This window comes from Miniopterus natalensis, chromosome 2 (genome assembly GCF_054644295.1).
Source record: "Miniopterus natalensis isolate mMinNat1 chromosome 2, mMinNat1.hap1, whole genome shotgun sequence".
Classification (NCBI taxonomy): Eukaryota; Metazoa; Chordata; class Mammalia; order Chiroptera; family Miniopteridae; genus Miniopterus; species Miniopterus natalensis.
Window position 1 is genome coordinate 173207474 of NC_142082.1, and position 21520 is coordinate 173228993.

A 21520-nucleotide genomic window follows, 5' to 3' on the forward strand; every position below is an offset into this window, starting at 1 on the left:
TTTTACAGAGCAAACAACACATTAAAGAAATGTCATCACTCTGAAACAAAATACACACACACATATACGAACCATGAGCACTTACCACTCCTGCAGCTCATGCATATGAAGAAAACGGTTCCGATACTCTCTTGGCAACTCAAACTGGGATGGGACAGGGAACATGGATTCATAGAAGTCCCTGAGGACAGCTTTCACTGTCTGGGCATCTTTATGATTATGATCAATGTTGTCATTCAGGCAAACAAACTTCCTGAGAATAACAGAGACCCAAGGTTACTGGGTATCATAAGGATGATCCTGACCTCACAAAACAAGAAAATGGGGATTCCAAAAATATTTTAAATGGATTTATGTCCCAAGATGTTACATTTACTGATGTGATTCTCTGAGGCAGTGATATTCTGTAAAATTTTTCTTTGGATAGTCCTCACCTGTAAAAGAGCTAGGAAAGATAATCTTAAGAGTGCCTTCTAACTATGGAATAAGTGAATGATTTCCACTTAGCATGTCCCCAATTAACTGTTCAATAAATGTAGTTTACTGACCAGGTCATTATGTTAGCAGCCAGGGAAAAATTACAGTACCTAAAACCAAGTTCTCTGAATTGATAGTTATATTACTAAGTATACTTAAGTACAAAATTCAGATAGCCTTATAGTTATAGATTCTATGAGTTCGATGATTTCTTAGTATTTCCCCAACCAAGCTGTAAAATGCTAGAGGTCTGGCAAAAGGCAGATTACAGTGTGCTCCCCTACTGTTTTGCCTTCAAAGTGAGTCACTAAACCAAGGGTCCATTAAAACAGTAGGTAAGGATAACACCATTTTTGGAGTACACTTGCTAAAAAAAACAAAAAACCCCACAAAACCAAACCAAAAACCCCCACCAAACTTAAATCTAATAAAGACCTCAAATCCAACTTCCCATTTAAGTCAAAAGACTGATTTTCCACTCCTGACATGAGCCCCCATAAAAGTAAAACAAAACATGTAAGAGTTAAAAACAATAAAATCTGTTCAGGGTCACAGGAGCTACCTGGGCCTGGCAGACACTGCCGGAAGATCCAGCTTGCCATGTGTCTGTTTAGTAAAACCCTGTCCTTTATGTACCACGGAGGTCTATGAATTCTCTCACCCAACAACTTTCAAACTGGAACAAAGACATAAAAATATGGGATACAACTAAAACCTGTGAATTCTCACATGGTGTACAGATCACTAATGACTGAGAGGGGACATCAACAGAATGAGGAAGGCAAAAACACACTGAAATTGATTTTCAGAGTTAAAATTATTTTTAAAAATTAGAGCAAGACATTCAAGACAGAGGGAACAGCATGTGCAAAGGGAGCTACAGGCTTTGTGATTATTATGGCTTATTGTTTACTTGGCCAATGGGAAATATTTGTTATATGTAGAAAATAAGGTATTTTTCTCAATTACTAAATACACTAAATAAGCACTACAGATATTTTCATTTTTCTCAAAATTCTAATTTCTGCTCCCCCAAACAAGAATGAGATTTTTGGAAAAACTACCATGGCTTTAAAATGTCTAGAATTTTTATATCTCTAATCAGTTACCATTAAAATCATAATTTAAATGAGGTATAAAACTGAAGACTTTCAAAAGCATTTAAAAGACTCAGATAAAAAAAATATTTAATTTTATATGACAGGGTCCTTTTTTTGCAGAAAACTGATGAAATACCTATTTCCCACTGAAGTTCAAAACTCGAAAATGCAGATTTTAACCCATTTTATCAAACTATTTAAGGCAACTGTTAGGGGGCCAGGCTAGAATTTCAAGGCTATGTAAACCTGAACATCTGTTCATCCCCAAAGAATGGCTGCAGTTTACTGGATAAATTTTCACATTTATGGCAACACATTTATTTTTCCACAGAAACTAATATGAACTTTAATTTGAATTGCAAAGATACATCTAACCACCAAAACAACTTCTCTGGAAGCACATTTTTAGAAATGCTATGAGTCCCAGCTGTCTGGTCTTACCGCCCCCACGATACCGTCCACCCCTTAGCCTCACTGAACAGTTCATGTCACTGGGCTTTTAAAAGTTCGTGCCAGTCCCACTGAATGGGGGAACCCTGTCTCAACTCGCAACTCCTCTTAGTTCAAAAGCTACCTCCCCATCAGGTATTTCCATCTACTCCCAAAAGAAGTAAGTCACTCCCTTCTCTCTAGTCCTACTGCCTTTTTTTTCATGTTTATTTGTATGACTAAAGATAATTTTTAAAGTTATGGAAATTCTCTGTACTTTCTCAATTTTGCTGAACTAAAAGTGCTCTAAAAAATAAAGTTTATTGCCCAGCCAGTGTGGCTCAGTGGTTGAGCACTGACCTATGATCCAGGAGATCATGGTTTGATTCCTGGTCAGGTCACATGCCTGGGTTGTGGACTTGACCCCCAGTAGGGGGCATGCAGGAGGCAGCCGATCAATGACTCTCTCATCATTGATGCTTCTCTCTCTCCCCCTTCCTCTCTCTGAAATCAATAAAGACATTTATAAATAAATAAATAAATAAATAAATAAATAAATAAATAAATAAATAAATAAATAAAATAAAGTTTCTTTCTCTGACTGGCTTATTCCACTTAGCATAATACCCTTTAGGTCCATCCATGCTATGGCAAAAGGTAAGATTTCCTTCTTTTTTATGGCCGAGTAGTATTCCATTGTGTAAATGTATCACAGCTTTTTTATATATATATATCTTTATTGATTTCAGAGAGAGTAAGAGAGAGAGAGAAACATCAACGATGAGTCATTGACAGCTGCCTCCCGCACGCCCCCTGTTGGGGATGGAGCCCGAAACCCAGGCATGTGCCCTAACCAGGAATCAAACCGTGACCTTCTGGATCCTAGGCTGATGCTTAACTGCTGAGCCACGCCCGGCAGGGCTCACAGCTTTTTTATCCACTCACCTACTGATGGACACTAGGGCTGATTCCAGATCTTAGCTATTGTAAGTAGTGCTGCAATGAACATACGGCTGCATATATTCTTTCGAATCAGTGTTTTGGGTGTCTTCAGATATATTCTCAGAAGTGAAATTGCTCGCTCATGAGGCAAGAACAGGTGTGTGTGGGGAGGGGGATTGGGGGGCTGGGTAAAAGAGGTGAAGGGATTAAGAAAAAACACCTCATAGACACAGACAACAGTATGGTGATGACCAGAGGGAAAGGAGGTAGGAGCAGGTAGGAGAGGGCAAAAGGAGGGTACGTGGTGACAGAAGGAGACCAGACGTGGGGTGGTGAACACACAATACACTCTGCAGGTGAAGTGTTATAAAACTGTACACTTGAAACCTATGTAATTTTATTAATCAATGTAATGCCAATAAATTCAATAAAATATATTTTAAAATAAATAAAATAGAAAAAAAAGTTTATTAATTTAAAAAAAAAGTGGTACCTGGGGTTTTTTCTTATATCATCCAATTGGCCAACCACATGAGAAACATTGGTACGAATCATTTTAAAAGCAATTTCTTCTTCTCCCATGATTTCAAACCTAATTACCAAATATATTTAAAGAGTGTAAATATTTATACAGATAGGACAGATCTTCAATAAGAAAAACATTTTATAAAGCTTTAACAGACTCAGCATCCTCAGAATGAGTTCATCTTTGATTATTACTAAAAAAACCAATCTCACATAAATTTTAAAAAGATGCTTAATAAACTACTGTAAAACTATGAAAATACCAGACTCTTACAATTATTCTTAAACTAAACAAAGAGAAAATTGTACGTCTACTTACCTATATTTGTTTTTGTCCTTATACGCTTTGTGAATTTTATCAGTTACTGGTTTACAGTTGGTTACTAGACTTTTAGTGACGGGTGGCTGTGAGAAAAGACAGACATTACAACAGGGGACAAGACTTAGAGTGAAGCAAGGGAAGCGTTCAGCTCGGGTGCAAAATTTAAGAGGGCACTCAAAGACTAAGTAATCAGGATATTTTAAAATTCTCATCTGAGGACTTTTCCATTGCTTTTCAGAGAGAGTGGGGGGGGGGGGGGGAGAGAAACATCGATGTGGAAAGACGCATCGATTGGTTGCCTCCTGCAGGCGACCCAACCCGGGGCCGGGGATCGAGCCTACAACCAAGATATGTGCCCTTGGCCGGAACTGAACCTAGGAGCCTTCAGTCCACAGGCCGACACTCTAGCCACTGAGCTAAACTGGCTAGGGCTAAAGTCAAATTGGCACACTATGGCCTGCTGGCTAACTGCCCATTTTGTAAATAAAGTTTTAAGTGGCACGTATTACGCTAAACTAACCAGCACATGATTGGCAATACCTATAGTTTGTCTATGTATTCTGTTAGCTCCTGTGCTGACCTGTCTGACAGCTGCTGCTTGTCACACTCATGAGCAGGCCTTAATGGGGATCTCTGAGAGCTGGAGTGAGGGACACAGTGTCTGGCGTGCACAATGATTGCTAAATGAATGATTTCCTTCTGTCAGGAACCAGATTTTTAACTAATTTATTACTCTTCTCTATATTCATTTATGAATGTCTTACCTGCTGTTAAGTATAAATTATTTATGCCCGGCAGGTGTGGCTCGGTTCACTGAGTGTTGTCCCACGCACCTAGAGGTCATGGGTTCGATTCCCGGTCAGGGCATGTGCCTGGGTTGCAAGCTCAATCCCTGGTAGGGGGCATGTAGGAGGCAGCCAATTGATGTTTTTGTTATCAATGTTTCCATCTCTCTTTCCCTCTCCTTTCCTCTCTCTCTTAAAAATCAATAAAAACATTAAAAAATTCTTTTTAATTATTTATATATGGCTTGAACATCTGCAAGATGGTAAATTTTTAAATAACATTTTATTCTAATTATGAAACTGAAAGCTGCTCATTATACAAAATATGGAAAATATCAGTATGAAAAAAGAAATTTAAAACCACCTATGATTTAACCCACTGTCATTTCCACTACTTTTTGTAGTGTGTTTTATAAAGTGTGTGTGAAGGTATTTGGGAGTTTTCCACACTTTAAATCATACTGTATATATGGTACTATTTCCCCACCTAATTTTATTTTGTAAATATTTTTCCATAGAGCAGTAAATATTACTGTACCCATCACATTAATGGCTATATTATACCTTGTTCCATCAATTCTAAATGCACATTTTCCCCCACTTCTCTGAAACAAAGATGCATCTTATAATCAACATTTTTCTAATCATTTCAACCAAGTGGCACTCTGATATCATTGTGTGCAAATCATCCACAGCCCTACTAGTAAGCTCAAGAAAGTGCCAGCATGGAAGGAACTTCGCTTTGATGAAAGGCAGTATTCTACTTGATGAATACTTCCGTGGTTAATGTTTAACTTCCGGACTGTCTCCCACGCCAATACTTTGGAGCTATCTTCTGCCATCCTTGTGAAAAGGAGTCTGCTTATAGAATATAAACAACTAATTCCAATACTAGCTTAAAATCCATTAGGGAGGAGAAAAGATATTCCAAAGCAAGGTATAAAACATTCTGGATAACCTGTGCTACTACTTCCCAACAAAGTCATATAGAACCTGCTTATAGTTTTTGAAATGCCATACAGAAATGATGTAAATAACACCCAACAAAGATATACTTTCTGTTTTACATCAAAGAACCCATGTCACTTACCAGATTGGGGTCATAGTATGCTTCCTGGGTTGTTGGAATGTTGCTCAGCCGAGTGATATTAGCAGGCAGCATTTTTGAGCAATTTATTAACATGTGCTCCAGACCTGTTAAATCCTAACAAAACAAAATAAAAGGATAAACCTTCTATGCACAAGTAATTATTGTAGTTTAAAAATAAAAACTATAAATAAATAAATAAATACTACATAAAAGTCTCCAAAATTTTTTAAAATTCTATCTTCAAAGAGAGTTTGACTATGATTCTTAAGATAAAGAGAGCAGAATGAGACAATATGAACACAAATATTTCATCTTTGTTTCAAAGGGGAACATCCTGAACTGTGAGGCACCATTTTACATAGAATGGGCCAAGGCATGAACAGATGGGCTGTCCTGTAGTTAGTTAGGCTCCTCCTGGCACTCTATTAGAGTTTATACTCCTGGGACTAGAAGAGGCCATGGCAGAGGGGACTAGCTGAGATATTAGTCAGTCACACTGGAAGGCCCTGAATGAACCTGTCACAAGAATCTTATGTGCAGATATGGTCTGGCTCTTTTCCACACAAAACAATAGCAATCCCCACTGCAAGCCTTAAAAAGGAATCTCAGAAAATATGAACTTCAAGCTTGGTTTTAATTCTGGCACTAAACATGGACTACTTGTGAACACCCTTGTAAACTATTAAAAATTACTTTTACTTGCATTACACTGAAATATGTAGGGCGGGGGAGAGAAAGTATAGAAAGTATCGAAATTAAGTTTCGCTTTAAAATGACACAAAGTTTAAGGAAAAAAATATAACACCTGCAAACTTAGAGGCAGGTCATGAATTCTGGTAGCCAGTGTTCGGATTTCTCTGTCAGATAAGACACCAGATTGGTCGGTATCAACTTCATCAAAAACTTGAGATATATTCAGTGGCTGAACTGCACTCATGAGATAGTAAAAATAAGAAAAGGCAAACTGCATATCCTCCGAGTGGCGCACTTTGTGAAATGACGTCTTGTCAAATTCTTCAGGGAACCTGTACAAATATAACATGTAATAAGCGTGGGATATTTAACATACCTACATTCCCTAACGTTTGGAGTTAGTATCTTTTTCCTTCCCACTTATTTAGATGATACCTTCAACCTATTAGTCATCAAATATTAGAGCCATAAATTTAGCACAGCAAAGATGTAAATTTCTTTTTTTCCCTTTTTTCATTTTTGCTATTATTTATTTTTATTGAATTTATGGGGGTGATATTGGCTAATAAAATTATACAGGTTTCAGGTGCACAATTCTATGACCCACCACCTGTATACTGTACTGTGTGCTCCCCATCCCGTGTCAGGTCTCCTTCCATCACCATTCACCCCCCCCCCCCCCCCCCCCGTCCTCTCCTAGTACCCCCACCTCCCTTTCCCTCTGGCAATCACCATACCATTGTCTCTGTCTACAAGTTTTTTTGTTTTTTTTTTTTTTTGCTTAATCCCTTCACCTTTTTCACCCAGCCCAGTAACACAGCCCCCCTTTGATAGCTGTCAATCTGTTCTCTGTATCTATGAGCCTGTTTCTATTGTTTATTAGCTTATTTTATTCATTAGATTCCACATATGAGTGAAATCCTATGGTACTTGTCTTTCTCTGACTGCTTATTTCACTTAGCATAATGCTCTCTGGGGTCCATCTATGCTGCTGCAATGGGTAAAGATGTAAATTTCCAGCAGCCTGGGCTCTGAGCACATGCAAGCAGCCCAAACACAGCCAGACTTACATATCTTGCAATTCCTGCATAACTATTCGGTCAATCATGTGAGGCATGTGTGCAGGGACTTTCCTAGACGTGAATCCAAACTTGCTGTTTAGAATTTTATTTACGTATCGGAGGGAATCTGCGAATGTATCTTTTAGTTGTCTCCCAGTGTGTTTGCTATCAGTAAAGTAGGCCAATTGCGTCTTCAGAGACTCTTCTTCCTGAAAAGAGGATTCCGAGTAAGAGAGCATTATATTTAGTGCACAAGCTTACTTGGTTAACAGGAGATAAAGGTGTCATCTTATAGAATGTGATAACTAGTCACTAACAGTTCATGAGGACCAACGAAACGAAGACCCTAAGAGCAAGACTAACTGGATTTCAGTGAAAGTATCACCAGCACTGAGAACAACACTGTGTGAAGGTCTATTTATAGGGTAGTCGTCAAGGACTGGTCATTGAGCAGATTTCACAGCCAATTCAATGCAACATTTAGAAAACTTATTTATATATAAATTTGATAGTACTTTTGATATCTATTTCAATGGGTGATTTCAAAGCAGCAAGTACTTGAGTTTTGAACACAAGGATAAGAATACAAAGCTGGTTTCACCACACAATCGTGTTGATATTATAAAGTGTAAAGAAACCTATCAGAGCCAGTGAGAGGCAACACTGAATGAGCAAAGAACATGAACACACTTTACGGAAGATAAAATATTTTTGTTTCTCAAACAGATAAAAATGTAGAGATTGATAACTGGTGTTGGTTAGCCTGTGGAGAAACAAGCAGTCTTGCATTCTGTCTGTGGAAGTAAGAAGTGGCACAACACATCAGAGGAACATACTGAAATTTGTATGTACCAGACCCTTTAAGACCGCAGTTCTACCTAGAGAAATAGTAACTTCCTCAAGAGTACAAGAATATTTATTGCAACACTACACAGTGTAATTCCACTGTTGCAAAACAGAAATTACACAGTTTATATGTTTGCATCACCTACAGAAAAATAATGGAAGGACACTCACCAAACTACAAGAGTATCTCAAGTAGGGCAATTAGGAAGGAAGGAGGGAGACCTTTCCCTTTTTTACTATCATTTTTTTGCAAGGCTTACAATTTTTACCACCAGCCTATAGTGCTTTTGCAATTAAAAAAAAAGGGGGGTGGGGGTGGGGAGAGTGAGCAAATAAACCTCGATAAGAACTCTGCAGTCCCTCACTCAACAATCGGTCAATGCCTACTGCGCCAGGTAGGAGTCCTCCTGGAGACAACGACAGGAGTAAGACACAGTTCCCCTCTTCCTCTTTTCTTCCTGCCTGACATCCTCTCGCAGCTATGCTCTGTTCACAGCCCAGCCTAGACCACAGGATTTTTCTTATTCGATCAACTCTGACCCACCCTTCGCAGGTAAGCTCACAGGTACTTCCTCAAGGACGCCTTCCCTATACTGCTAGGCAAAGTTAAGGAACTGTCCCTTTGGACTCCTTACCCACACCTCAAGAGACACTTGTCATATGACTGCAACTACTTGCCCACACACCTGTCTCCCAACTTGCTCTCTGAGTCTCTACTAGCAGCACCTGTGTTCTGATCATGTTGCGTTCCCTAGCAGTCAGCAGAGCAACGGCGCTTGGGGGACATGCAAATGCCGCCCAGCTCGTGAGGCCGCCGTGGTATGGGATGGAGAGCACTCCAGCTCGGAGGCCTGGCTCACGCTGACTTGCTGCTGCAACTGATGCTGGGGAAGCTAATGAACTTCTCCGCACCTTGGCTTTGTTCATCAGTAAAGCTGGGAAAATAGCAGACCTGACTCGTGCAATGTATGCAAAAGCATTTCTTGAAATCACAACACGGCAAATAAAGAGAAGACACAATCCTAGTTGTACACTTACTCGGGATATGCCCCTGGCTGAATCCCTTGCTCATTCACACTGAGCTATCACGTGGGGATAACAATAGTAGAAATCCTTACGAGCTCTTTTTATTGATAGGGTTATTGAGATAATTAAAGTGAAACCACGTAAGAAAAGCATTTAATCCAGTGGCTGGCACAGGGACATGCTGAATAAATGACAGCTATTATGAAATCATTACCCCTGGCAAGGCTGTCTGTTGCTCCTGAGCATGGGAAGGAATAAGGCTGAGTGTAACTTACATCAAGAAGATCTTGGAAATACTTTTTTTTCTCCCACGGCAAAAAGCCCAGGTAACCGTCTGTGTGATATTGCAGTTTTCTTCCAGGTAATACTTCATTAACATCTATGTGACTTTCAGCATTGTCCTCCACTTTGTTTCGGTCTTGTTCTTTCCCTATGATTTCCTTTTCTCTTGGCACCTGGTTTTTTGGTGGAACAAGCAGAGATGAGAGCTTTTCTTTGGACACACTTCCTCCTCCTACTTTTTGGGTCTGAGTTGCAGATCGAAAGCTTGGTTTGGTTTCCAAGTCGGGAAGTGGAGTCTGATGCTGGTAGAGGCCATTCGCTTGTATGGTCTCTGCTGGAAAAGTCCACCTATATAATCTCTCCAACGCTCCTAAGCTGTTTGTCAAGGCGCTTTTGCGAACCTGTTTTGCCAGTGGGGCCTCCACGCTTTCATTTTTTTCATCTGCTACGACAGCCTGGTTTATTTTTACTTCAGCGTCCTGTGAGTTCATCAGAAACGATTTCAGCAGGGCTGACTTGGACAGGTTGTATCCTTTCACTGTGATGTCTCCACGCTCTAGCTGCAAATCTAAGTTACTGAGACGCAACTGGGCCTCTTTGGGAAGGAGTGAAATATTCACCAGGGGAATTCTCACTTCCTCCTGCGCTCTCCCTGTTGTGTTATCATCACGTCTCTTGAACTTTGGGAAGCGCTTTTCTTCGGGAATATCCTCAAATGGGATCTCCACCTCTGGAAGGGGCGTTACGGGGCTAACCAAAGTTTGGTAAGACCTCTGGGTGGTAGAGTTCAGTTTCGGTTCCTCTCTTGTGTCAACCTCGACAGCTATCTGGATTTTGAACTCCTCATTATTTCTGTTCTGAAGTGTGAGGTTGAAGTATACTGTGGTTGCATTCATTCCACTGTGCATTATGAGGTGGATGGTTTTCCACTTATTGGCTATGGAAGCATGTCGAATTATGGGGTTGTCACTATAGGCTCCTTCAACTCCCCTTTTGGCTATTTCTGCAAAGCTGAAATAAGGCAGGCATTCACCTTTTGGAATAACATAGTGAGTCTGGTTTGGGAGAAGAGTTACTTTATATAATTCATGAAAATGATCTAGAGGAAAAAACACAAACATGACTTTTTAAAAACCAGCCATTTTTCCCACCTTTCCTTTCATTCTTAGGGGCTGAGCTTTCACTTTCTGACAGTGACTCTAAACGGGCTTCAAAATCATGGGAAATTCTAACACAGGAGCTACTGGTACGGGGCTTGTTTTACTCGGTGAAGCCGCCACAGTCATCAACATGGAGTGACGCTGAGTCTGACTCACTACCGAGAGGGGGCACCATTCTGATGGCAAATTCCAATGATCGACTTCCACCTTTCTGTCCATGTGAACAAATACAACTGTCTGCCAAAACCACCTCTGTTAATGAGCTACCTACAAGATCCAGTATCAGAACTGTCCTTATATAATAAATTATTGCTCTTATTTCCAAATTAAGCCATCACCACATAAAGTCAACTAAGCTAAATCAGCTTAGTAAAAAAAAAGAAAGAAATGAGACTGGAATGACAAAAGAAGAGACGCAGCTTTAGTATTCACTGTTCTCTAAAGATCTGTGTCCTCTTATTTTTAACTTACTAGGATGGACACAGGGCTGGGAAAGGGATACGCAGAGAATAATTACTTTAAATCACAACAATGAGCCCAAATGCTCTCTACCCGCCAAGGACTTTTACCCCCTTATTCTCAATAGATGGTAATGACAATAAATGTACCTTGCCCACAGTCGCCAGCATCAAACCCGCAGGACAAGACATTACAGGCCTGGTCACAGAACTTGTCGGCGAGCCAGGAGTTGGCACACCCCTGATTACAGTAAGAGACACTGTTGATTCCTCCTCCAAACTGCCAGGGCTGCACAGCTCCCAAACCCCCGGTGCCCCCGCCTGCTGCGCCGTAGCGACTCCCTGCACTGTTTCCTGTAGAGAGAGGAGGAAAACAGAACCTTGAAAAAAAGACAGCTCCTTATTTCTTCACAGGGTTTTCAAGACTGACACATGAGTCTCAGTTCACCCTGTTCCCTAGCAGAATAGTTCATGCAGCTAAGAAGAAAATAAACAGAAGAGGGGGCATCACCCAACAGTGGGCTGGGCACTTACTAACTGTGGCCCCTGGAAGCACGGACCTGGCACCGTCTCAAGGGGGCATGTGTAGGCGTGGATGGAGGGGCATGGGACAGGGAGAGATTATTCCAAACAGTGATGGTCAGAACTACCCAAATATGTCCTAAAGGAGGTGCTACCCTCACTGTCAAGTGTGAATGTCCTATCAGGGGCTGAGCTACTGGACTCCACAGACCCACTCTGCACATCTGCGTTCTCACTGGATTTTTCAAAAGTGCCTCTGAAAGATCTGAGTGAAACACAGCTTGAAGTCTTGTTTCCTCCAATACTGGACACTTTTCCAAGTCTGCTTCCTCACATGGACCTCGGGATGCTATCTGTGCAAACACGCTCTCCCTCTCAGGCAGCTAGGGAATTAAGGTGGGTAATGAATGTTTCCCACATTTAAATTCTTTATAAACTGAAAGGCAATAAATAAAAGTAAAAAAAATGTTACCGACTAGGCCAAATATAAGCATGTAGGAAAGGAAGAAGAGATGCTGAGGAGAAAAGACACGTATTTCTTTTGCATATTTGTCACTTGACAACCTACAGACATCTGCTGCTGGAACCCACCAGCTGGGAGCTCCTATGAGAGCCAGTCAGAGTTGTTCTTGCTCTTGAGCTTACATAATGAAGGGTAGTCCTGTTTTTCACATTTTCCATAATAAGAAAAGGCATTTTCAAGTGCACGGCGAATGTGGGAAAATGCCCTCAACACTGGATAATATATGAATCCAGTGGGTCACAGGAGGACATTCGTCATCACCTCCAGAGAGTCTATGGATTACTGATTATTTTAATACATGAAAATGTTTAATTCACTGTGTGTTCAGTAATGATTAGGAATGAAAATCTTCCATATACAGCAGAAAATCACACTTGAGCACATCCCTACCCGAGCAATCGCCACCATCCCAATCGCAGGCTGAGTTATTGCAAGCCTTGTCACAATAGCCATCCTTAATCCAGGAACCCGGGCAGCCCTCGGCACAGTTCGGCACAGGCCATGTCAAATAAACCTACAAAAACAAAACAAAACAGAGAACACCAAATAGTTTCTGTTTCCTCTCAAATTAGAATTCTTAAAAAATAAAAATTAAGCCTCTAGGAAAGGTGAATATTTTCCACAGGCTGACTGCATTCATGGGGCATATTTTGCTTTAAGTTTTTCTGCACCTGAAGTCACTTCCCAAGTTCTGCTCTTCTGACGATTCTTACTGAGCACATTTACTCTGCCCATTACTTGAGGAAAGAGACAAGGACTCGTTGTGGCCTAGTTTCTCACACTGTGATCTTATAATACATTTTGAAATAAAACAGCAACATGTCAGACTTAACTGCGAGTACAAATGCATGTCAAAGTAGGTGGAAGGTATTCCACAAGAGTCACTGCTCTTCTGTGACTATTACTAACTCCTGAGTGTATCTGTGCCTAACCTTGTATCATGGCTGAGAAAAAGAGCAGATGAACTCTAAATGTCCTTCTCTGCCAACCTAATTTCTGTGACAAACTAACCAGCTCAGCAATCTGAGCTCCAAGCTCACCCGATTTCACAATGAGTGACACAGTACGTGGTGATTTCTTCAGCTAAAATCATTAAAAAGATAGGCTCCGCTTTTAAAGTCTGCCTGCCACTGCACATCCCATCTGTGTGGACTCTAATGAACTTCTAGCTGTTCTTCAATGTTCATCTCAATTCAAATGGGGGTTGTTCCCTGTTCCTGTCCATTTCACCCTCCTGTGCGCCCACTGCTCAGCACCAGGGCACACCTGCCAGCATGGAAATCACTGTATAGTCACTGATTTTGTGTGTCTTCCCTGTCAAGCCACAGCTCAACTTTGCAGCTCTACAAGCTAACACAGGGGAGACCACTGAACAGGGGCACAGGACAGTAAGCACACAGGGGTGGGCACAGGACAGTGAGCACACTGGGGTGGCATAAACCGCAACAGAAAAAGGAGCCGGGTGCATTTAGCACTTACAGTTGCGGAGTTTTATCACAACCTGTGTTGGTAAGTCTCCAGTTTATCAAGGAATCCTTCTAACAACACTACTGGGTATTCCTATTTTCCCCACTAGGTGTCAGACTGGAAACACAAAGGTCAGGTCAGTGTCCAGGACCGTCCTAAATAACAGGTTGGCTCCTGGGTCTGTGCTCATAACCACTTCTCCATCCTGCCTCTCAAAGCCAGAGTGAGACCATCTTCGATGAAACTTTATCCACCTCTAAGCAGAAAACTGAAGTGCCTTTCTATGTTGGTCGCTTTGCTGACACTGTAACTGCTTTTGTTTCATAGTGATTTTGCTTTTCTGGCTGTGGTTGTAGTAGAACATTTAGAGGGTCAGGAAAAAAGAGTGGGTCCTGGGTGTCCAAGAATGTAGGCAAGCGAAAAATGACTGGGTAGTTTTCTTTCTCCCAAACAGTTAACTCCTCTGAGCTCAGCACTCAAAATGCTTATTTGATCAAATCTGAGCAGAGCAGTATATACAATGATTCCTGACTTCCCACTGATGACTTCCAAGTGACTCCCAAGGTATCCCTTCCTCTTAGGGACTCACCTTCTGACCTTTGGAGTGACTATAAAAGTCATCTGGCCAGACATCCTTCCCAAACATGACATCATCATTCAGGTAAATAAACTTCTGGGACAGCCCCTCGATGCGATGGATGTGACTTTCAATCGCTGGTGAACTAAAGGTAGGCAAGTGGCTCAAATTTCGAAAAACATCCTTTTAAAAGAAAAACAAACAAACAAAAAACAAGAGAGAAAGAAGGTGGATGAGTGTTTTTTGTTTCCGTTTTGGTTTTGGAAGGAAGGCAGGCAACTGGAAGAATTAAAGGAAGGTAGAAATGGATGTGAGGAGGGTGAAGGGTATGAAGTCAGGGAAAAGGGAAAGAGAGGGGAAGAAAACCCCAGCCTGGTGATACAGGGGAAGCCGGGTACCTGATGAGTTACTATGGTCACCCGAGGATTATCAAGGTTCAGCCAAGACGGAATCTGCCCATTGGTGACGATGAAAATGTTCCGAACCCACGGCGCGTGCCTCTCAATAGATCGCAGCGAGTACCTCAGCTCCTCGTTGTCCTCAAAGCGGCTGGCGGAGACGTCTTCATCCTGCTTAGCCTGGGGGACGTCGGTGCGTGAAGGCGGGGCGGGACCTGCCCTGAGGTCCCCTCCCCTCCTCTCTGCCTGCCCTCTGCTCAGGGTGCTCTGCAGACCAGTGAGACCCAGTCTTACTTCAAACATTATGAAAACTGCAGAAAGACTCAGCGGAGTTACACCACCACAGATACACAGCATTTCTTTAACGCACTTTTCAGAAAAGTTTCTTGCACCCGATTCTAGGTCACTTCAGTTACTATTAACCAATGGCAGTGACTGCGGACTAGATAAGTTCAGATCAACTCAAGTCCTCTTCCTTCTTCTAACACGGCGAGTTAAAGTTCTCTAACCGCCTAAAGGGATTCGGGTTTTGGAAGAATCTCTGCATCCCTTACCTGGCTGATGGCACTCAGATCCCACAGTAAATACGCAGGACTTATGGTCAGTTCTTTCCCCTCAATGGTCATGTTCTTCTTAGTCTGTTTATTCAATTCTTGGAAATCTCTGGGGTTGTTCAGTTTTAGGAGAGCTACACTGGCCTCTGAGTACAGGTGCAACTGTAAGATAACAACAGGGTTACTTAACAGTGGAAAAGTGGAGCCCTAAATGAGGAACGCCCTGAAATTCCCTGTTTGATCTTTAAACTCTAAGTATATATATAAAACATAGACTATCTACTATATATAGTATACATATAAATACATATTATATATATTAAAAGATTAAAAGTTTCATATGTGTGTATATATTACACATATATAATATATATATTTCACATGTATTTCCTATATATTTCATATATATATATGAAATAGCAAGCCAATATGACCAAAAAAGAAAACCTAAACAGGCCAGACACTTTTCCCAAATGAATGGGACGGACCAGAAATTAAGAACAAGACGGAGTGGCAGGGGCCGTGGTGACGGGGCCATCTCAGGCCCCGTTTGAAAGCTGCAGTCACTACCTAATGCCACCCAGCACTTCCAGATCTCCCAAGAGGCCATGAAATCTCCCAATTTCCTCTTTTAAAATTATTTAAAATTTTCAAATTACAGTTGACACTCAATAGAAATCTCCCAGTTTTCAATGCTGGCTCAAATGCTTCTGATTGTCATACATTCCAACACAACACATTCGGTCACCAGTTTGTGACCCTTGTTCTAGAATATGACCAATCTGCTTACTCTGGGGAAAAGCCCTGCAATGTAACCTCACTGGAATTGGTGGGTAGCACATCTGCTAGCAGGGCATCCACGTGGCTTTTGTGCCCCACACCTAAGACGAGTGTCTTTGGCAGAGCTGACATACTTTCAAAAGCACGTTTGGAGGCAAAGCGTTTGAAATAATCATCAAATCTAAGAGGGAACGTCATAAGAGCAACACGTTTTCTAAGCAGGCTTCCCCACCTCCACCTCCACACTACCCTTGATCTGTTTATGTTCTAAGCCTTTATCACACAATTTCCTATGAAAAGGGTCTTTCACAACTTAAGAAGGTGGGGAGAGGACTGAAAACCACTAATTGAGGACAGCAAAATCCTTCTGCTGAACTGTCTTCTAATAGAGCCCAAGGACTTCTTTTCTAATTTAGAAAACAGAAGCAAACACAAATTATGATGGGTTCAGACTAAGCTCTTGTATTTGTGACATGACTATACTTAGCTCACCTTTCAAAGGTTCCTGAGTTTATGTAGGCCCAAAAACTAGAGGTTAGAGATAGAATTTTATTTGTATCTTTTCCTCTTTTTATTACGTAGGCCATTAACTCTTACTGGAAACTGTGTGTGTGTGTGTGTGTGTGAGTGTGTGTGTGTACGTGCTTGCATGTGTATTGTCTTCCTAACTAATTACTTTCTTCACCTTGGCAGTGCCTAGCATACACTAAGTACTCACTGAAGGTCAGCTCTCACTGCTGCCACCATCCTGCCTCAGTGTGGGGGGCAGATGGGATGCAGGCCAGGCAGAGAGAACATTCTTCTATCTGGGTCTCACTACCCACCCGAGGCATCTGCTGCTCCTTCTCTACCTCCCACCATGGCTCCCACAGCACCTCTGGGGCTCCCTAGAGTGTAAAAATCACTACCCTACAATAAATAGATATAGCACTTTTGTATGCTAATTTAAAATTTATTGGAAACATATCCTTATCTTAATCTCTTCTTCCAAACTGCTTTCGTCCTGGAAAATTACTTTGAAATTTCACTGACATTTTCCTAAGGTAACTACACAATAATTGGAAGAGAGATGAAAAGTGAAGAGCATAAGGGAATATTTATTTGTGCATTAAAAAGATTTCCTGCCACTGTAACCAACCAAGTTTTGAATAGTGAGAAAGAGTGGGAAGAAAGTATCGTGTGTTAGCCACCAGGTGGCTCTCCAATCTTGGACACCTTAATGACTTTTCTGGAAAAGAGACAGCAGGTGGTAAGGAAAGGTGGTTGTAATGAGTGCCAAAGGCTGGAGTTCTCAGCTTGTGCAACTGCAGGCAACTGCCTCCATTTATAGCTTCTTCCTTGAAATTATAAGTTTACTGAAATTCTTTAATTCATCTGTTTCTCAAAGAAAGAACAACTAGACACCTACCTGCCAACCCACAAAGGACGTGTTAGCATGACTGAGAAATAAAGCTCTGCTAGCTTTAAGCCACTGACACTTCTGGATGTTTGTTATTGTGGCATTATCAAGAATGATGTGATTCATACACTAATATGATAGGACATGGTTAGGGGACAAACAAGCCAGCTAATACACCTGAAAAACAAGTTAGCTCCTCCTAGAGATTTGACAACTCAAACCTACTGGGTCTTAATATGTCTTGGCGGTTTTCTAAAACTTAAGTCAATTCTAAAGTTGCTTGTTTAATCTACTTACGTATGTATTTTAGAAATAAAACCAAAAGAAAGGGTGCCATGCTCTAAGAGAGCAGGTAGATAAGAGAGTTGCAGGGAAATCACTAAAAGAAGGGGCATTGATATGATATTGCTACAATTTATTTTGAGTCCAGCCAGGCATAGCTCAGCAGTTGAGCATCGACCTAGGATCCAGGAGATCGTGGTTCGATTCCAGGTCAGGGCACATGCCCAGGTTGTGGGCTCGATTCCCAGTCGGGGGCATGAAGGAGGCAGCTGATCAATGACTCCTCTCTCATCGTTGATGCTTCTATCTCTCTCTCTCTCCCTCTCCCTTCCTCTCTCTGAAATCAATAAAGATATATTTTAAAAAAACAAAACAAAACAAAACACAATTTATTTTGACCTTGGACATGCCCTGAACAGAGGTCTGCAAGTGCAAAGTCCAGACAGGACAGTATGCTGTTCCCACACTGCCCACACTGTCCTTCCTGCTGAAACAAATGACTCAGTCAACCCTCAAGGATCCCGTGAAGCCTCTTTCTCTCTGAAAATGTACCCCATGTCTCTGATCCACACAGACCTCTCCTGTCTCTACATTCCAAGTCTCTACTATTCTTCTCTATACCTAACCCTGTCCTGTCTTGTTTTGCTACTTGAACACTTAATTTGCAAACATACTGCCTCAAAAAGAGATTATAACTAGCTTGAAGACAGACCCATGTCCTCCACTTCTTTTGCACACCAACTCAGCAACCACTATCAGGGAATTAAACCAAATGCGAGAATGCACTCAAGAGCTTTGGGAAGATTTTCCAACTGCTCTAACATGTTAAAGAAGTGAACAAAAACAAAAAAAAACACCCACAATAAATGACATGTCTAAAAACACAGAATGATTTAGAGCTGAAAATAAAGACAAATAAACAATCTTTCTCAAAAGGTGAATTCCGTGTCCACCACATGCAAAAAACTCTACAGATAAATTAGGGGTAATCAGATCATAAAAGAACTCACTCACCTAAAGGAATCTCGAAGATTGTTTGATTTATAAGACTATAGTCCACAGCAAAGTTTTTATGAATTCAAATCTGTTATCTGGCAAAAGAAACCACTTTCTTCAAGCCCCACCTCCCCTCCTGGGGGTGTGGGGGTGAAGATTCTGGTTTTGCTCTAAACAGAATAATAAAGCCCAAGTGATGCTGCATGAACACGACCACGGTGCGATAAACCTAGTGATTCCTGTGAACAATGATACTGCTGACCATTTCCCTTTATCGTCCAAGATACCGTATGTGCTGGGTGGTTCAGTCACAGCCTTTCTTCCTGCACCTCTTCAACAAGCATTTCCTGAGTGGCCCCCTACGTGCCAGGCCCCAAAATAACCACTAGGGGTGCAAAGGTGAATAGGCAGCACCTGTCCTGAGGCGCTCACAGCCCAGGAAGGGGTCTCTGGGGCAGAACAGAACAGAGCTCTAGATGGCAAAGGCCTCCTGGAGGAGCTGGGGGGGCAAAATGGTTCCGCTGCTCAGGCCCTAAGTCCGATGTCTAACGGCCCTTTTCTCACACATGCCACAGAGCACCTCCAAGGAAATGCACCCCAGGCTGAGCTGTTTCCTTCCTTAAAAAGCTGGCTTCTCCCACTAAAGCTCCCAATGTGGTTAATGCCATCACTCCTGTTTGCTCTAAAAACATCTACTTCCCCTTTTGTTTTTCCTTCCCTCTCCCCCAGCTAATAAGTCACCAGGTCATTTTTGGGGCTCTCTCAGATGTTTCTGGAACCATTCTCAGAACTGCACCACCGACAAGGCACTTGCTGAACCCAAATGTCTTGCTGGGTTTGGGCAGCAGTGGCTGAACTGGTTTTCCTGCCTCCAAACTAGTCAAGTCTAATCTCTATCTGTTACCCCTTCCCCTGCTGTGTTTCTTAGAAAGGGGTCCTCCTCCTAAAGATGCTCCCTGCCTCCAAAGTTAAGTCCAGGCCCCCTACCAGGAGATCTGTCTCAGTATGACCTCCATCTATCTTCCCAGTCCGAACACCAGCAAAAGCCCAGCCTGGGCTCTGGCCCCAGGAACAACTGTCCCAATTCTCTGCAAACACCATGGATTTGCAAGCCTCCAGCCTTTTGCTCAGGCTGTTCCCTGGTATTGGAATGGTCTTTCCTATTCCCTTTTCTGCTGAGAGAATGGCTGCTCCATTCAGGGCCCAGGTAAAATGCTTCCTATTCTGCAAAGCCTCCCTTGCCCACAGTGCACCTAAAGCCCAGGTGTTCTCAGCACTTTCTATAAACACATTTGGAAGTGATCAAACCTAAAAGTTATTTAAGTGCCTTTATTCACTCAGTTATCCTTAGCACAGTCCCGGGCACCCAGCAGGCATTTGATAAACACTCCCTAAATGGACTAGGAACCCAATGATAGAAAACTTCATTCTGAGGGTACTCATAATAAAACCAGGAAGCAGAACCCAAAGAAAGAGAGTCACTTGAAACACTGGGCTACAGTGCTGACACAGACCTTCTGTTCTTACTCTTTCTCATTTTCTCTCTAGGCCCCCAAAAGTCCGAATCCCTGAAGTTGATCACAGGTGTTGTCATGAACACGACCTGCACAGAATGCTATGGATAATTAACTTGACCCTCCAGAGGGGTGCTGGCTCCACACAGACAAGTCTGGGAATCCCAATAAATCTCCAAATGGGCGAATGAACAGCGGAGGGTGGTATCATGCACGGGGGCTCCTGGTGCTTCCTGTCCGATCAAGCTGCCGCCCGGCCCTACCTCCACCTGCATCCGCTACTCCACACCACCCAAAAGGAGCCTGCTGAGGGGTCGGCCGCTGCTTGGACTGACATCCTTCAGCCACGCACACCCATCCGCCGGCAGACCCACTGGTGAGGCAGCAGGCAAAGAGGCGTGGGCTAGTCAACCCTGAGCGGAAAACAGAGAAGTGTCACTGTTTCCTTTAGGAATTTATTATAGTTGAAATGATATAAATAGAATCAAGAATGCCATTCCTTCTGCATAAGGAATTTGAGCTGATAATCAAAAGTACAGATATGCCCGTGTCTGTAATTCTAGAACCAATAGCTAGGAAGCCAAGAAGCCAAATAAACATGGCCGAAATCAATGTTAATCTATGGTGTGTGTTTTTGTTGTTCTTGTTTTAAATATATCTTTACTGACTTCAGAGAGAGTTGAAACATCAATGATGAGAAAGTCGTCATTGATCAGCTGCCTCCTACACGCCTCCCGCTGGAGAATTGAGCCCAAAGCCAGGCATGTGCCCTGACTGGGAATCCGACCGGGAATCGAACCACAATCTCTTGGATCCTAAGTTGATGCTCAACCACTGAGCCACGCCCAGCCGGGCTAATCTATGGTTTTTATCTACCCAAATAAGTACCAAAAACAACTCAGGGGAAGGAGGAACATAATATCTATTTTAAAATAAGTGCAGATTAAAAAATAATTCAACCCTAATCTAGCTAGGCACTACCATATGTCCAGGTACCATAAAAAAAGTTATGGAGGAAAATATGAAAGAAACCCCCACATAAATATTATTCATATCAAAATCATTTATGAAGATAGTACGATGTATCTTAAAACAGTTAAACAACACTTATTGGGGAAAAGAAACAAGCTGGGGGTAAGAATATAAAAAATATGGTCAAGCCCGGCCGGGTGTGGCTCAGTGGTTAAGCGTCGGCCCAGGAACCACGCAGTCACGGTTCAACACAGTTCAGTTCCTGGTGACGGGACATTTCTGGGTTGCGGGCTCAGTCCCCAGCAGGGAGCGTAGAGGCAGCCACACGATGATGTTTCTC

The 21520-nt window shown here is 42.1% G+C and overlaps 1 protein-coding gene across 3 annotated transcripts in view; it reads right to left on the reverse strand.

Annotated features, from left to right (window-relative positions):
• The window catches only part of GNPTAB (N-acetylglucosamine-1-phosphate transferase subunits alpha and beta), a 59447-nt gene that overhangs the window by 6444 nt on the left and 31483 nt on the right, over positions 1-21520 (reverse strand). For all 3 annotated transcript variants that reach the window (XM_087814856.1, XM_087814857.1, XM_016223207.2), the window contains 12 exons: positions 15238-15399; positions 14684-14863; positions 14298-14468; positions 12632-12755; positions 11347-11550; positions 9572-10677; positions 7434-7633; positions 6476-6695; positions 5671-5784; positions 3793-3878; positions 3442-3540; positions 86-253 (listed from right to left, as the gene is read on the reverse strand). In XM_087814856.1, the coding sequence (XP_087670982.1) occupies positions 86-253; positions 3442-3540; positions 3793-3878; positions 5671-5784; positions 6476-6695; positions 7434-7633; positions 9572-10677; positions 11347-11550; positions 12632-12755; positions 14298-14468; positions 14684-14863; positions 15238-15399 (2834 nt within the window). The remainder of the gene's footprint in view (positions 1-85; positions 254-3441; positions 3541-3792; positions 3879-5670; positions 5785-6475; positions 6696-7433; positions 7634-9571; positions 10678-11346; positions 11551-12631; positions 12756-14297; positions 14469-14683; positions 14864-15237; positions 15400-21520) is intronic.